General features: G+C 34.2%; 2 protein-coding genes across 2 annotated transcripts in view; one reads left to right on the forward strand and one right to left on the reverse strand.

Annotated features, from left to right (window-relative positions):
- ASB17 (ankyrin repeat and SOCS box containing 17) overlaps positions 1-20,304 on the forward strand; it is a 68,381-nt gene that overhangs the window by 38,141 nt on the left and 9,936 nt on the right. The window lies entirely within an intron of this gene.
- Positions 1-20,304, reverse strand: part of MSH4 (mutS homolog 4) — a 92,856-nt gene that overhangs the window by 12,306 nt on the left and 60,246 nt on the right. The window contains exons 10-17 of the mRNA XM_060622241.3: positions 17,987-18,051; positions 16,476-16,645; positions 11,975-12,111; positions 10,861-10,964; positions 9,200-9,324; positions 7,102-7,302; positions 3,577-3,695; positions 2,130-2,258 (exon numbers count right to left, since the gene is read on the reverse strand). Coding sequence (XP_060478224.3) covers positions 2,130-2,258; positions 3,577-3,695; positions 7,102-7,302; positions 9,200-9,324; positions 10,861-10,964; positions 11,975-12,111; positions 16,476-16,645; positions 17,987-18,051 — 1,050 coding nt within the window. The remainder of the gene's footprint in view (positions 1-2,129; positions 2,259-3,576; positions 3,696-7,101; positions 7,303-9,199; positions 9,325-10,860; positions 10,965-11,974; positions 12,112-16,475; positions 16,646-17,986; positions 18,052-20,304) is intronic.

Genomic DNA, 20,304 nt, shown 5'->3' on the forward strand with positions numbered 1-20,304 from the left:
AATAGCACTTCTAGGAATTTACCCAAGGGATACAGGAGTAGAGAGGCATGATACATAGGGGCACTTGTACCCCAATGTTTATAGCAGTACTTTCAACAATAGCCAAATTATGGAAAGCACCTAAATGTCCATCAACTGACAAATGGATAAAGAAGATGTGGTTTATATACACAATGGAATACTACTTGGCAGTGGGAAAGAATAGAATCTGGCCATTTGTAGCAATGTGGATGGAACTTGAGAGTGTTATGCTAAGTGAAATAAATCATACAGAGAAAGACAGATACCATATGTTTTCACTCTTATGTGGACCCTGAGAAACTTAACAGAAGACCATGGGGGAGGGGAAGGAAAAAAAAAAAGTTAGAGAGGGAGGGAGCCAAACTATAAGAGACTCTTAAAAACTGAGAACAATCTGAGGGTTGATGGGGGGTGAGAGGGAGGGGCGGGTGGGTGATGGGCATTGAGGAGGGCACCTGTTGGGATGAGCACTGGGTGTTGTATGGAAACCAATTTGACAATAAATTTCACATTAAAAAAAATCTGTAAGTCAGGGTTCTCCAGAAAAACAAAATTAACAGGGTGTGTGTGTATGGGGGGGGGGGGGGGGGGTTGTGTAGAGGGAGGGAGGAAGAAGGAGAGAGACTGATTGACTGATTTACTATTAGGAATTGGCTCATATGATTATGGACACTGATAACTCCCCAGGTCTACAATCAGCAAGTTGGAGACCCAAGAGAGGTGACTGTGTAGTTCTAGTCTGAATCTAAAGGCCTCAGAACCAAACTTCTGCCAACTTGAGCCAAATGCTGGCAGACTCAAGATCCAAAATGAGCTGATGTTTCAATTCTACTCCAGAATCAGGAAAAAATGACTCTAGATTAAAGGCAGTCAGGCAGGAATTAACCTCTCAGTCCCAGAAAAGTCAGCCTTTTTGTTCTATTCAGGTCTTCAACTGGACCCCACTCAAAACTGATTAGATGGAGCCACCCATACTAGGGAGGGCAATCTGCTTTACTCAGTCTACCAGTTTAAATACAAATCTCATCCAGAAACCCTCACAGATACACCCAAAATACTGTTTGACCAAATGTCCTGTACTCTGTAGCCCAGTCAGGTTGATGTATAAAATTAACCATCACAGATACTAACTAGCTTTTAATCCTAACAAGTAATGCATATATCTTATTTATATGAGAAATTCTGATCGACCAACACAGATTCAGTTTTACAAACACTACTGTTCTCTATTAATATTACTTCTGATTTATCATATATCCTTCAAGTATAAAATAAGATTTTTCTCATTCTACATAATAAATCATTATGGAATCTCATTTAAGGAAAAGAACATCACTGGGGCGCCTGGGTGGCTCAGTCGGTTAAGCGGCCGACTTCGGCTCAGGTCACGATCTCGCGGTCCGTGAGTTCGAGCCCCGCGTCGGGCTCTGTGCTGACAGCTCAGAGCCTGGAGCCCGTTTCAGATTCTGTGTCTCCCTCTCTCTGACCCTCCCCTGTTCATGCTCTCTCTCTGTCTCAAAAATAAATAAACGTTAAAAAAAAATTAAAAAAAAAAAAAAAGGAAAAGAACATTTTAGGGATATTTCAAGGAACTTTAAATATGGAAAAGTATTTTTAAGTTTTTTCATATCCATATATATTTTGATATTTTACATATTAGCTTAATAACAGAGATTTTTAAAAACTTGTTTTCTTTAAAGGAATGAAATTTTAGTTGGGTAAGTAAAATAAATTTACCATAAAATGACCTCAGACACCTAGTTTTTCACTTCATGTTATGACATCCTAGTCAATGTTACTACACACAGAGACAATTATTGAAATGCTTTCATGTTTTGCTATTTAATTTGATTATAGCCAAGTGACTAGTTTTAATATTATTTGTATTTCTTGATTTCCTCCTTTCTACACCATGATTATCATACTAGCTGTTCTGCTTCCATCAGAAATGAAATAATAAAAATATAAATGCTATGGTATGCTTTTACCACCTAAAATTGTTTAAAGAGCTTTCTATAGGTGTCTGTAAAATCCATTCATGATAAATATATAAAGGATACATCAAAAAAGGACTAAGAATTAATACACTTAAAAGAGATAGAGAATACCTTTAAACTCAGCAGATATTCACAAACAGCATAACAAATGCCAATACCTTCTTCTGTATTAGTACCTCTGCCAAGCTCATCAATTAATATGAGTGATTTGTTATTAGCATTATGTAGAATGTATGCTATCTGGAAAATATAATTTTAATGTTATTCATTGTAACCAAACAGCTGTCACTACCATTTAAAAAAAATGAGGAAAAATCCAGTCTCTAATAATTCATCCAAAACATATTTTTATAAAGATATCCTGCTAGGCAGAAACTAACACATTGCTTTTCTTCTAAAAATCTCATGACTAATAATTTCAATAGAATAACTGATATATACATAAACAGACATGCATGTGTGCATGAGACAACAGAGAGTAAATAACCATTATCTAAAATATTGATGTTTTAGATACAGTGAAGTAAAACTAAGCAATGAATTAAATATCTAAATAAAGCACAAAGATGGTCATTTTCTTCTCCACAAATGACTAATCAATTGTCATAACATACTCAAAACTATTTCTCAAGTTTATTTTAACACCTCTCTAGAGAGTAAAGAGAGAAAAATTAAAGAGAAAGTATCCAAGCCCATTGATTCCTATTTAAACCAATTTAAATACATGCTCAACAAGGACTAATACTCTCAACTGAAGAGTATTAATCTCTTTCTCAAAAAACAGAATTCCATCCACATTATGTCCTGACACAAAAGTAAATTTCATGGCCATTTTACCTTTCTATTAAGGCTAAGCTTCTTGAGAGTTAGGACCATTTAAAAATACACCTCAAGCACCTAGTATATTGTTATATTCTCCCACAGATACTCAATACATACTAAATAATTACGTAAAAGTCATACACAGTGTCATAAATAATAACCATTCTCCCCCTATCTACAAAAAGTTATCTAACTCTACAGTGGTCCATTAATTTCTACCTACTTAAGATAGCCCAAAAACTATACTGAATTCCTTTAGCCCTTCAAGTCTATTTGACATCTGGCTCAGATCAGAAAAAGGTGAGGACACACAGATTTTTACAGAAAGTGAAAATTCTAAAGGGGCATACACGATGGTGATTTTTAAAAGCATCCAATCATCTTTTATTTTAAAATCAAGCCTAACAGGAATGATAGATACTATGCAAAATGGTCTTGAATAGGTCACTGTTTTCTGAAAAGTCTTTTATATATTCCATGTAAAAATATGAAAGCATGTTTTTTGTTCAATAATACTAGCTTTTTCTCTAGAAAGTGTATTTTTCAGTAAAACCTCTTCCATTTCCACATAAGACAGAAAGTAGGAAGCTGCTGTCTTTGACTGCCCTCTGTCTCTTGTAGAGGAGTATAAGCACATCTGCATGTTTTAGTATAAGGATAGTTTCTTACATAAAAATTGGTCATTAGTGGAAGAATTTAACATGAGTTTAACATAAGAAAAGTTTAGTTTAGGTACCTCTTTCATTTCCTTCATGAATGTTGATGAATTTGTTTCAATATCGTCATCAGTACTGATTCTTGTAAAAATCTGTTCAGCAATTCTAAAGGAAGAATATTCTGCTGGAACATATGATCCTGTAAAATAGAAGGTCAAAGTCAATTGAAATGTTTTAAAATATAAGTACTAATATTTTTCACTTTTCACCAACTCATTACTTATTAGCTGATCTAAGGATTACATAGTAGAAAGATCACTGGATGTAGAGTTAGATGACATGGTCCCAGCTCTGTCACTTATCATGTATCTTTGGGCACCAATTAGACTCTCCCAGTCTCATCTTTCTCATATATAAATGGAAATACTTGCCCTTACTATTGCACATAGTTATTTGGAAGTTAAATAATATAGCATAAATTCAAGTACATTAGAAATATTATAAACTTGAGCACCTGGGTGGCTCAGTTAAGCCTCTGACTCTTGATTTTGCCTAAGATAATGATCTCACCACTCTTGAGTTTGAGCCCTGTGTTGGGCTCTTTGCTGACAGTGTAGAGCCTATTTCGGATTCTCTCTCTCTTCCTCACTCTCTGTCCCACTCTCTTGCTCTCAAAGTAAATAAACTTAAAAAATACATTGACTTTGGGGCGCCTGGGTGGCGCAGTCGGTTAAGCGTCCCCACTTCAGCCAGGTCACGATCTCGCGGTCCGTGAGTTCGAGCCCCGCGTCGGGCTCTGGGCTGATGGCTCGGAGCCTGGAGCCTGTTTCCGATTCTGTGTCTCCCTCTCTCTCTGCCCCTCCCCCGTTCATGCTCTGTCTCTCTCTGTCCCAAAAATAAATAAAAAACGTTGAAAAAAAAATTAAAAAAAAAATACATTGACTTTAAAAAAAAGAAATATTATAAGCCTCATAAAAATTTTAATATAGTTAGATGAAAAACATTCAAAATATGAAAATTTGAAGGAAATGCTTATGAAGCCTGAATTGATATAACTGTTACAGAAAGATGTATAAGGAAATATCTGTTATTAGAAATGTATAGAAATACACAGAATCAGAATGAAAGCAAAACATTTAATTTTTTAAAAGTTTTCATCCATGAGTTTTCATCCATGAGACTATTTCTGCCTGAGAAGTTATCATACTAACTAATCTAAAATATTCACCCTTTGAAAGCAAATCAATCTGATTAATGCACCTATCTCTGTACAGAATGAGACATAAAAGGCATTCCAAAATCATAAGGGGATGAAAATATACAATGGGAAAAGTAGTAAGCATATAGAACAAAATGGTGAAATAATGGGAGTGAAGAAACAAAACCCTGATTGTTTGAGGACTTAAAGCCAAGATAAGGATGAAGAATAGGATTATTCTCTAAGGAAAAATGACCAGCAGGAAAAGAAAGCATAAGTCAGGATAATACTACTAAAAATAAAAGTAACAATAACAATAGTGATTATAATGATCACACCTGAGAAAATAGATCTCTTAAATACAGCTTACTCATAGGATTTCCGGAAGGATCAAGTGGGAAAATAAATGTGAAAGCCCCAAGTGGAGAATACAGCATATACAGAATACATTTGTACTTTCTCCTCTTAGTTCATTTGTATTTACCTTTACCAAAAAGGCTTTCTACATTTTTCTATCTAATTTATTACAGAAGCTCCCAGCTGATATTTTGCTTCTGGTCTGGCTCTCATCTAACCATACATCAGTCAGAGTGATCTATCCAAAGTCAAATCCAACCAGGCCATTCTCTTGTTTAAATTTCAAAAGCTCCCTATAGATTTCTGGGTAAAGTTCAATCTCCTCAGTGAAGTACTTAAGGCCCTTCATGATCTGGCTCCTACCCATGTCTTTGGCTTTGTATCCTACTACTACTCACAGCTATTCTTTGCTCTCCAAAGGAATTACAAAACCTCTTGTACTTCCTTGGGCATACCATACTGTTTTTATAACATGTTCTTACTGTGTCTGGAAAGTCTCTTTCTTTCTCACACCCTTACCTTATGTCCATCATATTTTATACACATTATTTCACTTAATCACTACAACAACTCTTAGAATTAGATACTATTATAATTTTCACTTACAGATAGGAAAACTAAGGAAGTTAAGTAATTTGCCTAAGATCACAGAGCTAGTAACTAGACAAGCTAGGTCTAGCTCCAAAGCCTATGTTCTTCATCTCCATGCCTTTCAAGTTCTACTATTTCCTTTACAATCAGATTATGTGAGATACTATATATACTTCTAGGTATCTTAGAGGTTTAAAATGAGTGACAAGTAGAATGATTTTCTTCTAATATTTGATAGGCTATTATCAAAAGAGACTAGGTTATTCTATGATACATAGAAGAATTAGGACTAATGAGTAGAAGTTATAGAAAGTCAGATTTCAATTCAGTATAACGAACGCTCTACAATTAGAGAGACCCAGCGATTGCATACTCTGTTCTTTTAAAAGGACAGAGCTCCTCACAAATACAAGCAAGATTATTATGTCACATATGAATCAGAACAAGATTAGCTAAGATGTCCTTTTCAATCCAATGAAACCATAAACCAAATAAAATATTTACTCTTCATTCACTCATATCTGATTTTCTTTCCCAGTAATAAGGGTAAATCAGTACTGTATCACCAATATTATTATTGCTGTATTCCCCTTACAATTCATTACATTAGGCCAGGGTTTATCAACCACCACACTACTAACATCTTGGGCTGGATAATTTTTCTGAGGTCTATCAAGGGTTGGGAGGAAGGTGGGGAGAAGACTGTTTTGCGCACTGTAAGATGTTCAGCAACATCCCTGGACTCTACACTCCTCTCAGCTGTGACAATCAAAAATGTATCCAGATCGCCAAATTTGTGGGAGTGAGGGCTGGGGGGAGGCAAAATCATCCCTGATTGAGAACCACTGCATTAGGGCAAATCATCTCATTTCGGATTCATAGAGTTCTCAAGGAAACCTAGTTTTCAGAGCTAAGTTGTGCCTCTACACCAAGAAATGCATGACAATATTGGGCTAATGACAGCCATTTATATGCATGTGTGTGCACACATGTGTTAATGTATCAACTGCTGTGCCCAAGTTACTGGTAGCCCTTAATTAAGTAAAAGAGGTTTCTCTCCCCAGTGTTATAATTTGGTAAAAATCTTACATGAGTTATTAAAGGCAGCAGCTTATCCTACTTATTTCACTTTTTCACAACAAAGCTCGGTTTTCAATCAGAAATAATGATATGATTCAGTTTAGTAATAATTGATACAACATTAATAGTTACAGTAAGGTAGTTTTGACTTGTTACATCCAACAAAATTTTTAGTACAGTACAATCCAAACTGGATGGAGCTTAACCAATACCAAATAGCAAAAGTTATAGTCTACATAGTAGACACATATACTTTTAAGTAAGAAAACCTCCTCCAAACTTCCTTGGGTTAATTAGGCACCTGGATCTAAAATACCAGGCACAAGGCATTTTAAATGAGGAGCAGAACTGGTAAGTATAAAGCAAAGCCATAACTTACCAATCTGGGCCATAATCTGACAAAGAGCAATCTGTTTTAAATATGTGGATTTCCCACTCATATTAGGTCCAGTTATGATCAAAAAATTACTTCCTTCTGTAATAAAGGTATTGTTGGCAATAGGTTTTTCCACAGATATTTTTTCAAGAATGGGATGCCAGCCCTGTTTGATTGCTAAAGTATCGGTAAATTCTGGCCGAACTGAAAAAACAAACAAAAAAAAGAATTGTAAGATTAATATATTTAATGGCCTGTGGTGTTGTACATGGGACTTTACTAGGGTCAATTTGGGACAATAACATTAAGATATTATTTTACCCTAATCTCTACCTAAATCCCTCTAGATTATAATAGACACATTCTAATCACCATCACAACTTTTATTCATTTCCAGGGAACTGTAGGATTTAGTTCCTTGTCATTGTCCTGGGCTCTAAAACAGTTCATAACATTTTCAAATTTGTGTAGAATAAAGAGTCAACTAGCCATTGATGACACTTTTAAAATAACAATTAATCACCAGTACTACAAAATTGCACATTTACTTAATTCCCACCTTCAGCATTATTTCAAATTTGGCATGCTTAGCTTTTCAAGTGGGGTATGAATATAGAGTAAAACCAAATATAAAAATAATTTTATGTCCAAACCTTTATAGAAGTTTTGCCTAAAAAGAATACTCAGATAATAGTCAAAACAGACATAAAATATATTGTTAATTTATAGAAACAAATAGTGATGAGGTCTCCATGAATACCTTCCAAGGTAAAGGGAGAAAAAAAAGGGTTTGGGGACAAGTAAACACTAAAATCCTATGTGCCTCTAGAGGAAACACATGGATAAACTCAAAAGTATTCATTATAAAAGGAGGTTGGTTAGAAAATAATTTTTAAACTATTTCAAAAGCATTTTAACACCCAAAGTCATTATTTATAGGTTTGAGTTTCAGGATGATCCCTCTCAAATTAAAATGGGGCAACATCAAATATCTTAATAGTTAAGAAAACTATTATTAAAATAGTTAAGTTAAGGTTTTGACTCCAAAGGAGATCTAACAGACTGAAAAGCTCTGACTTATAAAGTACCAATTGAGGGCGCCTGGGTGGCTCGGTCAGTTAAGCCTCCAACTCTTGATTTCAGCTCAGGTTATGATCTTACATTTCGTGGGATCAAGCCCCACATCAGGCTCCATGCTAATAGCATGAAGCCTGCTTGGATTCTCTGTCTCTGCCCCTGCACTGCACTGGTGCATTCATGCACACTTTTTTTTCTCTCAAAATAAATAAATACCTTGAAGAAAGGGAGAGAGAGAAAATAAAAAAAGCAATTGAAAAAGTTAACATTTCCATAAGAAATATAAAAATATGAAACAACTTTGTAAGATACTTATTTCCCATCAAAAACTAAGTGGCATAAGTACTTGAGAAATGTTACTGGTGATTTTAACTAGAAATTCAAAGTTATTAATGATACTAAGTCCACAATTATTCAACCTTAATTATCACATACTAGTTCTACAAATTTCTATACTGGATTATAGTTACTACTGGTAAGCTGGATAAGAAATTTCAAGGGGTTAATTTGAAGTCTTCATTTAATATTAGAAAATGACTTAACACTTATATTCAAGGCTTGTGTACAGACTTGGGATACAAAAATATATGGCATAACTCCTGATCTTGAGATGCTCACATCTACGGAACTAGTTCAGAAAATATTCACTTTGGAGATTCATTTCCCTCGTCCATGTCACACTCCTTCCAATTAGTCTTCAGATTTGCACTTTATCAGTTTGGATCATTGTAATTTCTACCAAGAAGGCAGCTTTTCGATCTTTCCTATTTGGGGAACCTTCAAGTTTCTTGTAGTATTTTCTTTTTCGTTTATCAATTTCTCAGTAAACAATTTTCCAACTTTTAAAATGAATTTCAAGGGTAAATTTACTTTATTTTGAGTCTTAGTCTAAGACCACAGGCAAGAGACTACATTTCAGGTAAAAAAAAAAAAAAGTACAACATTCATAATTGTTATATAAAATTGCTTGAAAGGAATACAAATTTCAGTATGCAACATATTTATCCCAAAGAAAGTAACCTACCATAGTCAGAAAGAGTGCAGGCATGAGCAAATGACAGTAGCATATCCAGCATTGACACAGTGTCAGATAGTTTATATAAGCAATGAATATGTTCATAAATCTCACTAAGCAATTTGCACACTATCCTGAAAGAATGTTTGGTAAGTCAGGTAATGCTTTTAAAAAGGGACATACAATATAATTGTAAAACAATAAATTCATTGCTAACATAACATTCACAGTTCAGTTGTACACTATAGGTAAAGTCTATTGTTCTTTTGCCTCATTTTAGAAATTAAGAAATTGAAGTTCCTTGAGTTCACAGCACTTAGTAGCAAGAATGCATCTTCTGTGGGCACCTGGTGGCTCAGTCTACAAGAGTCAGCTATAAGAGTAGTTTTAACTCTTGATTTCAGCTCAGGTCATGATCCCACTGTTTGTGTGATCGAGCCCCATGTCAGTGCCTACTTGGGATTCTTTCTTCTCTCTGTCCCTCTCCTGTTTGTGCTTGTTCTCTGTCTCTCAAAAATAAATAAACAGTTTTAAAATGTTCAAAAAAAGAATGCATCTTCTGGTGGATTAACACTATGTTTTTGAAATTATTGGTTATTACATATGAATAAAATGAATTTTTATTAATAAAATTATTTTTATAGTCAAACAAGCCCTCACTATACAACAACAGATCCCACCTGTTAATAATTTTGTGTTCTTGCAAATGTGAAATTCAACACAAAAGTTACATATTTTCCCCTCTCTTTCTCTCTCGCCACCCCCGCCAACATACACACACCCTAACAACATAATTATTTAAGCTTTTATATGGGAAAGTTATTATACTGTGATATAATATACAAGGTTTTCCTTGGAGGGCATAACTGGCTCAGTTGGTAGAACACGTGACTCTTGGTGTCAGGGTTGTGAGTTCATGCCTCATGTTGGGTGTAGAGATTACTTAAAAAAAGAAAAAAAAAGTTTTTCCCTTACAAGAAGAAATATGCTCCCCAAAGCTACTATATCCATAATTTCTGTGCTCTATGCCCTAAAATTGTTTTGAAAGTCCAATATTTGTCTTTATCATTTCAGGTCACCAACAATGAGTGATCAATTTTTTTGCCTCCCTTCCCCATGAATGATCTATTTATTATTTCTATCTGTATTGCTACTGTTTCACAAACAGCAAGAGATTGACACTGTTGTGATATATATATGCATGCCATGAGAAGTTGAGGGCTTACATACCATAGGAAAAGAATAAACTGAATCAAGCCCAAGATAAGCCCATGGTGTGTCAAATTCTACATCATGGTGCAATGCATACTACAGAAGTATCAGTTACATATATATATGTATATATGTATATATACGAATCTGATATATATATATGTGTGTGTATATATATATATGTGTGTGTATATATATATGTGTATATATATATATGTGTGTGTGTATATATATATATATATTGCAATTAGATTTGCCTGAATCTTCTATGAGGCTGAGTGATCCCAATCACAGTGACAGACTTTAAACGTTTACTTGTTCTTCCAGGAAATGATCTTTCTTTGCTAACATTCATAATTTTATAATTTTCTGCAATCAGACAAAAAGCCAACTAATGAAATTTATCATAATGCCTCAAATTAACCAATTTAATATTCAAAAATTTCAAATGTGCTTACATATAAGTCATGTGATAGATCTCTCTCAAAGACTCCTGACATCTTTCATTCATTTTAATTAAATCTGTTGATGTAAAGGTATAAGAATTTTTCACCTTAGATATCTGCTAGGAAATGAAAAAACAAATGTCAAGATATGTGTACACTCCTATAAAATAAAACCTACAGATTTTAAACTGTACAGGTATTTAGGTTAATCACATTAACTTTTGCGACAAAGCACCACAAAGAAACTCTCAAATAATGTCTGCAAAAAAGAAAATATCACTTTTAAAGTTAAAGCAGGATTTTTTAACCTAGTCTATTCTGGCACAACTATTTTTACAGGTCTTAAAATTAAAATAGCCATGTAGAAATGTTAAACAGTACATCTTATCACCAAGCAACATGCATGACAGATGTAACTTTCACTCCATCTCTCACCCATCTTAGCCCTTGCCCTACATTTGAACCTCACTCAAGCTCTAACCCCATTACTGTCTCCACCCATTCTTTACTTCATCTATCCCACATTATTTAGTATTACAGTGTTGTATTTAAAAACCCTAGAAGTTAAATGGTTTGTTTTTGCCAAAAGTTACCCCCTGGGAGCAGAGAAAGCAAAATTAGAGTGGGTTAGACTTTCCCAAACTGGTGTATCATGGGGAAGTTAATGTGTATTTAGGAAAAAATATTCTCCTGGTGCAAAGGTTTGGCAATACTGGATTTTAAAAAGTTAAGCAGATTTCTTTACTTCAGGATTTTTAAACCTTTAATAGGCAAATATGCACTAAGAACTACCTAAAACAGGAGATGGTACAATATTTTCCAAATTCCTTTGATCAAAAATATCCTTGGACTTTCTTTTTTTCCTTTTCCTTTTTTATACATACCAAGCTTCCAGAACTGTGGAATGCACTGTTTGGTCTTTCTCAAAAATAAACAAATAAATAAAAAATTTCTACCTCACTCTTAGATTAATATATAACTGTTAGGTGAGTTGACAGGAGTAGAAGCAATATACAGAACATTCAGAAACTTGACATGTAAAATTCAAAGAATGTCTGAAAATATGTAAAATGTAATTCTGCAAAATCAGAAACAACAATTTACTAGCCAAAATGCTAAAATGAACCTTAATAAACTCTGAAGGAAGTTGATTATTGGGAAGGGCTGTACAATCTGTAGTCATCTGGATGAAAAATCCTCGAGCAGAGCTAAAACTTGTCCTTAAAGGAAGACTGTATTTTTCTGCGAGCTGCGAAATCATTCCTAGTGACCAGAAACAGGAAAAACAAAAAGAATTTTAATAAGAAAATTACTCTTTCTGTTTAAAGAAATCACATTTTCTTATTATTTTATATATAAATATGAAGGTCTTACTACTCTTAAACTTATATATAAAGATATTTAATGTCTAACATATATTTAAGCATTCTTGTAAGAAAAAAATTGATAGTACAAAGGTAGACATTTTGATAGGTACTTTGGAAGTAAAAAAACTCGAAAAATTAAAATAAAAAATAAAACTATTTTATACTTTCTGTATTAGAATATTAGATTTTTTATTCATTTTATTTATTAACTTTTTTGAAAAGGAAGAGAATCATATAAATTATAACAATCATTATTTCACAGTAAGAAATTCTCTCTACAAAACATATTTTGCAAAACAAAATATTTCAAAAAAATGGGTGATGTGACAAATAAAATTCCTAAAGAATCAAAATCTTCCTATCAACTTCAAACTCACCACAGTTATGTGTATGCATATATATATATATATATACATATATATATATATATACACACACATATATATATATATACATATATATATATATATACACACACATATATATGTGTGTGTGTGTGTATTTTTAATTTAAATCCAAGTTTGTTAACATATAGTGTCATAATGGCTCCAGGAATAGAACTTAGTGATTCATTCTTTACATATAACACCCAGTGTGCATCCCAACAAATGCCCTCCTTAATGTCTATCACCCATTTAGCTCATCCCCACCCACTTCCCTCCAGCAACCCTTAGTTTATTCTCCATATTTAAAAGTCTTTTACAGTTGGCCTCCCTTTCTGTTTTTATATGATTTTTCCTTCCCTTCCCCTATGTTCATTTTTGTTTCTTAAATTCTACATATGAGTGAAATCATATATTTTTCTTTCTCTGATCAACTTATTTCGCTTAGCATAATACATTCTAGCTCCATCCACATTGTTGCAAATGGCAGATTTCATTCTTTTTGATTGCCAAGTAATATTCCACCACACACACACACACACACACACACACACACACACACACACACACTGTACATACCCCATATCTTCATTATCCATTCATCAGTTGATGGACATTTGGGCTCTTTCCATACTTTGGCTATTGTTGATAGCACTGGTATAAACATTGGGGTGCATGTGCCCCTTCAAATCAGCATTTTTGTATCCTTTTGGTAAATACCTAGTAGTGCAATTGCTGGGTCATAGCATGCTCTATTTTTAATTTTTTGAGGAACCTCCATACTATTTTCCAGAGAGGCTGCACCAGTTTGCATTCCCATCAGCAGTGCAAGAGGGTTCCCCTTTGTCCACATCCTTGTCAACATCTGTTATTGCCTGAGTTGTTTATTTTAGCCATTCTAACAGGAGTGAGGTGGTATCTCATTGTGGTTTTGATTTGTATTTCCCTGATGATGAGTGATGTTGAGCATCTTTTAATGTGTCTGTTAGCCATCTGGATTTCTTCTTTAGAAAAGTGTGTGTTCATGTCTTTTGCCCATTTCTTCACTGGATTATTTTTTGAGTGGGGAGTTTTATAAGTTCTTTACAGATTTTGGATACCAACCCTTTATCTGATATGTCATTTGTAAATATCTTCTCCCATTCCATAGGTTACCTTTTAGTTTTGTCGATTGTTTCCTTTGCTATCCAGAAGACTTTTATCTTGATGAGGTCCCAAAAGTTCATTTTTGCTTTTGTTCCCTTGCCTCTGGAGACCTCTGTAGTAAGAAGTTGCTGCAGCCAAGGTCAAAGAGGTCGTTGCTTGTTTTCTCCTCTAGGATTTTGATGGTTTCTTGTCTTACATTTAGGTCTTTCATTCATTTTGAATTTATTTTTGTGTATGGTTTAAGAAAGTGGTCCAAGTTCATTCTTCTGCATGTCAATGTCCAGTTTTCCCAACACTATTTGCTGAAGAGACTCTTTTTTCCATTCGATACTCTTTCCTGCTTTGTTGAAGATTAGTTGGCCACACATTTGTGGGTACATTTCTGGGTTCTCTAGTCTGTTCCATTGATCTATGTGTCTGTTTTTATGACAGTACTGTACTGTCTTAATGATTACAGCATTGTAATACATCTTGAAGTCCAGGATGGTGATGCCTCCAGGTTTGGTTTTCAACATTACTTTGGCTATTTGGGGCCTTTTCTGGTTCCATACAAATTTTAGAATGACTTGTTCTAGTTCTATGAAGAATACTGGTGTTATTTTGATAGGGATTGCATTGAATGTGTAGATTGCTTTGGACACTATCAACATTTTAACAATATTTGTTCTTCCAACCCATGAGCATAGGATGTTTTCCATTTCTTTGTGTCCTCTTCAACTTCTTCTATAAGCCTTCTATAGTTTTCAGCTTTTATCTCTTTGATTAGGTTTATTCCTACATATTGTATGGTGTTCGGTGCAATTGTAAATGGGATCAATTCCTTTATTTCTCTTTCTGCTGCTTCATTATTAGTGTATATAAATGCAACCTATTTCTGTACACTGATTTTATATCCTGTGACTTTGCTAGATTTATATATCAATTTTAGCAGTTTTGGGTGGAATTTTTTGGGTTTTCACATAGAGTATCACATCACCTGCAAATAGCAAAAGTTTGACTTCTTCCTTGCTGCTTTGGATGCATTTTGTTTCTTTGTGTTGCCGGATTGCTGACACTAGGACTTCCAACACTATGTTGAACAACAGTGGTGAGAGTGGACATTCCTGTCATGTTCCTGACCTTAGGCGGAAAGCTCTCAGTTTTTCCATTGAGGATGTTATTAGCAGTGGGTCTTTCATATATGGCCTTTATGACCTTGAGGTATGTTCCTTTTATCCCTGCTTTCTTGAGGGTTTTCATCAAGAAAGAGTGCCGTATTTTTTTCAAACGCTTTTTCTGCATCTAGTGAGAGGATCATGTAGTTCTTATCCTTTCTTTCATTAATGTGATGTATCATGTTGATTGATTTGCAGATACTGAACCACCCCTATAGCCCAGGAATAAATCCCACTTGATCATGGTAAATAATTCTTTTAATGTATTGCTAGATTCAGTTTGCTATATCTCGTCGAGAACTTTTGCATCCATGTTCATCAGGGAGATTAGTCTGTAATTCTCCTTTGTGGAGGGGTCTTTGTCTGGTTTTGGAATCAAGGTAATGCTGGGCTCGTATATTTTTAACTTGATGACCATTAATGCTTTGAACATTACTTGTGAAAATTAACATCTTTATTCCTCAAAAATAGTTCCTCCCAACAAATTTCTTGCTCTTCTCAGTCATACAACCACTCTCAGGCTAGAAATTTCAATCAGCACCAATAGCTACATTTCCCTTTACCATGGCTATACCTACTCAATTATTAACTTGTAATTTCTTCCTTCACTTTTTGCATTTCTCTCTCCTCATATACATTGCTATCACTCTAATTTGCTAACTTGTAATAGTTTAAAATGGCCTCCCTGTCTCCATCGCTCCATCCAAACTCCCAGCCTTCAAAGACTAAATTCTGGTACCTTAGTTTTGTCAAGGAATGCCCTATTCCATCCTAACCAATTGCCTTCCTTATCCCTTGAGATTTCCTTAGCTTTTGTCATTTGGTCTGTACCACTACCAGTAGATGGAATTCCTTTCTCGGCTATGCTATCTACTAAAACATGCCCATCCTCTATGCTTCCATATCCAGTCACTCTCTTGACCCCTCTAACTTGTTATATTTTTCTCATATATCTTATACCCTTGTGATATTATATGATCTATGTGGCTGATATACGTATCTCTATGTATACCTATTATACACAAACGTGTGTATGTGTGTGTTTCTTTATTGTCTGTCTCCACTACTATAATATAATCTCCATGAGGACCAGGACTTTGTCTTGTTTACTATGTAGTCCTAGTACCCCGAACAGAATTTTTCTATATTTATAAGAAACTCCACAAATTTGCTTACTGAATTACTGTACTTGCTCAAATGCCACTTCTTCTAGACAAATATAGCTCTTCCTCTGAAACCACTTCATACTGACAGCCTGCACTTTTCATGTAATTTATACACAGTGTTATATGAAGGTAAACAAACATCTCCTGATTTTCAGGTAACTCTAAGTTTGAAGAAAATCTATATTTAAGTTTGAAGAAAAGAACAGACATATTATAACACTTAAAGATACTTTCATAATCATATTTTAATATATTTTAAATGATAATATGTGTTAACCTTATCTGTTTTGGTAACAAAAATTTAATTAAAAATATGTATGGCTAGTTATCACCAGCAGAAAAGCACAGCATGTCCTAAAAAGGTTTAATTGCTAAAAAAAACAGAAAAATATGCTGAAGTAACTAAATTACCTGCTATGTCATCTACAATCTCTGTATATGTTCTTCTAGCAATGTCAAGAAATTCATTTATGTTGGATCTCACTGCATAGCACTTCTGAGTCCTCATGTTCAGGCATCCTTTCATGTATCTTGCATCATCATTAATTATGGTTTTAATCTTTTCAAGTATGATTCCAAACCTAAAAAAGAATATTAAAGGCAATTAAGTCAAACAATTATTTTAATTTATAATCTGAGTCACAGTTAATGATATATTTTCTTGAAATAATTTCAAATGTAACAAGTAATATATTTTCTTGAAATGTGTGAAAAATGTTTTTGAAAATAAAACATACACACATGTAAGTTAGAACTGTGGCTATATCAATTTTAAAATATTTTGTTAATCAAGATCAGTCTTTTAAAGTAACAGGAAGTGGGGGCGCCTGCGTTCGATTTCATCTCAGGTCATGATCTCGCGGTTTGTGAATTTGAGCCCCAGGTCAGGCTCTGTGCTGACAGCTTGGAGCCTGGAGCCTGCTTCAGATTCTATCTCTCTCTCTCTCTCTCTCTCTCTGCCCCTCCCCCACTCACATTCTGTCTCTCTCTCCTTCAAAAATAAATAAACATTAAAAAAAAATAAAAAAAAATAACAGGAAGCCACCAAGAATAATTCTACAACTGTTAATAAAAAGCTCTCCCAAATTATTTACATTGACTATGCCTATGAGTATAAAATATGTCCACTAAGAACTGTTATTCTGGCTTCATGTTCATTGACTCAATAAACATTTACTTATACCATGTATCAATCAATGTGTCAGGTGCACAGATTCAAAGAAGAATTAAATGCATGGTCCATGCCCTCAGCTGGCAGCACTAAACACATACTGTAAGACAGTGTAACAGAACCTCACAATAATCAGTAATTAACTGCAGTGATCATGCAAACCAAAAGTCTGATAACATCTATTTTCCTAACCTTTTGTTTTACTCTGTTCTGTATTTTATTTGTAATTCTGTTTTATTATTAACTTCAATTTGTGACTCACAAAAGATGTGAATCCTGAATCAATAAAATAACAGTTCTTACTATCACAAGTCTTTTTGGTCAAGAATCAAGGCACCATTGCTAAAAACAATATTAAAATTAAACTGTATTTAGATCTTATTCAACATTTATATCTACTATTTTTTGGTTACATTGGGCCTTTTTGGTTTACAAAAGAATATATTTTCATATTTGCAAGTCTTTCCATGTAGAATGGCTAAAAAAATTATTAAAAGTGTGTATGATTTCAATTTTTAATAACATTCCAATCTTCCATTAACAAAAATACTCAACGTGCTGTTTCCTTATTTATGGGTATTTATAAGATGTAATGTATAATTAGAACTTTGATGAATAGTTTAAAGGTACTGTCAACCAGATTTCAAGTAATTGCTCTATAGATTACAATTAGAGTCTTTAACATCAGTTATGATCAGCAAGAAAGGAGTAATTAGCATGGATATTTTATTAACGGCTGAGTGACAAAGACCTCTTATCTTCTAAGGAACCACAGTAAGCTCTTAATAAAGGTGTGTTACAGTTCTTCAGAGCAATCTGTTAAAAAATAAAATAAAGATAATTAAAAATAATGAATTATGACACTATTCAAACATATCATTTTATATTTGTTTACAACTTTACAGTTTACCAAGGGCTTTCTTGACTTTCTGGCTTCATCTTCTCATGTGTGTACCCATTATAGATATTTTAGGTATGTAGGTGAGGATAAATGGTATCTTTCTTATTTTCAGATAAAGAACACCTGGCTAATAAAGGGGATCTACTGCTTTACTATTATGACTTTAATTTTTCTTATCTGTCAACTAATTGTTAGCATTCAAGTACTTTTTAGAGGTAGATACTTAAATAGCTATCACTGTATATTTATTTATTTATTTTAAGTTTATTTTTGAGAGGGAGGGCATGTGCACAAGCAGGGGAGGGGCAAAAAGAGACAGAGGGAATCCCAAGCAGGCTCTGCACTGTTAGGGTACAGCTAGATGCCATCGCTGGGCTTGATCTCCCCAATAGTGAGATCCTGGCCTGATGAGAAATCAAGAGTCAGACGCTTAACCGACTGAGCCACCCAGGCACCCACTATCATTGTACATTTAGAGTACTCTACATATAATTCTAAAATCTGCGTTTTAAATATGCATTAAACTAAAAAAGTGCTTTACATATTTATAAATAGAGCAATTTCTCCATTCTTTCTTTTTAATTTTTTTAATGTTTATTTTTGAGAGAGAGAGAGAAAGAGAGAGAGTGTGTGTGTGTGAGTGGGGGAGGGACAGAGAGAGAGAGAGACAGAATCTGTTAACAGGCTCCAGGCTCTGAGCTGTCAGTACAGAGCCAGATGCGAGGCTGGAACTTGGGAATGGCGAGATCATGACCTGAGCCGAAGTCACACACTTAACCGACTGAGCTACCCAGGCGCCCCAGAATTCTCCACTATTATATGGAAAAAGCAGGGATCTAATTTTGCTTAATGGAAACTGTAAGTGGTCACTATTTGAATAAACAGAAAAAAGAAGAAAACATAGTTAACCTTTTACCTATTTTAGTTTGCTATAAGGCAATGGCAATAATAACATTTGCTTATGAATAGAAAATATTTAAATACTTTCAAAAACTGCAAAACTCATAAAAGCATAAAGAAAAACATTTAAATTACTTCTACCATTTTTCCAAATAAATAATCAAAACATGATGGTATATTTCCTGTCACTTCTTCAAATAAAAAATCATTATATCATTGCATACTCCTTTTCTCCCCTACTTAATACTGCATCACAAGCATTAGAAACTTTTAATAAGGGGCACCTGGGTGGCTCAGTTGGTTAAGGGCCAACTTCAGCTCAGGTCATGATCTCAGGTTGTGAGTTCGAGCCCCACGTCAGGGTCTGTGCTGGGGTCTTCCTTTCTCTCTGCCCCTCCCCTGCTCATATTCTGTCTCTCTCTCTCTCAAAAATAAATGTTAAAAAAAGAGAAACTTTTAATAGTATAAATTTTTAATAAGTCATATTTCATCCTCTAGAAAAGTCTCTTCCCTTAATTCTGGAGTTGTATGCTACTTATAATTTCTCACTAATATAAATAATGCTACAATGACCATAACTGGGCATAAATCTTGGTCAATATTTCTTAGGAGTTCTGTTGCACAGATTTCTAGTAGTATAACAGCATCAAAAGATAGATGTTGAAAAACTTCCTTGTGAAGTATGTACAATTTGTACTCCTACCAGCTGTCTATGAAGCTGTATGTTTTACTATTATCTCATTAGCAGTAAGTTGCATCCATTAAAGGAAAAATAAACCTTTGTTTTTTTGATATATAAAAAATGACTTTAATTTGTATTTCTTTGACTAATATTGAGGTTGAATATTTTTGGTACTATTTATTAACCCCTTTGATTTCCATTTTAGGAGCATTTTGCATATTTCTATTGGTATTCCAGTATTCTCTAATGAAATTACATGAGTTTTATGACAGAAAGTAATATTTTGTCTGTTATAAATTTTTCCTATTTTTACATCATGAAAAGTTTTTATTTTTTTTAAATATGAAATTTATTGTTAAATTGGTTTCCATACAACACCCAGTGCTCATCCCAACAGGTGCCCCCCTCAATACCCATCACCCACCCTCCCCTCCCTCCTACCCCCCAACAACCTTCAGTTGGTTCTCAGTTTTTAAGAGTCTCTTATGATTTGCCTCCCTCTCTAACTTTTTTTTTCTCCTTCCCCACCCCCATTGTCTTCTGTAAGTTTCTCAGGATCCACATAAGAGTGAACACATATGGTATC

The sequence above is a fragment of the Panthera onca genome, chromosome C1 (assembly GCF_046562875.1).
Source record: "Panthera onca isolate mPanOnc1 chromosome C1, mPanOnc1 haplotype 2, whole genome shotgun sequence".
NCBI lineage: Eukaryota > Metazoa > Chordata > Mammalia > Carnivora > Felidae > Panthera > Panthera onca.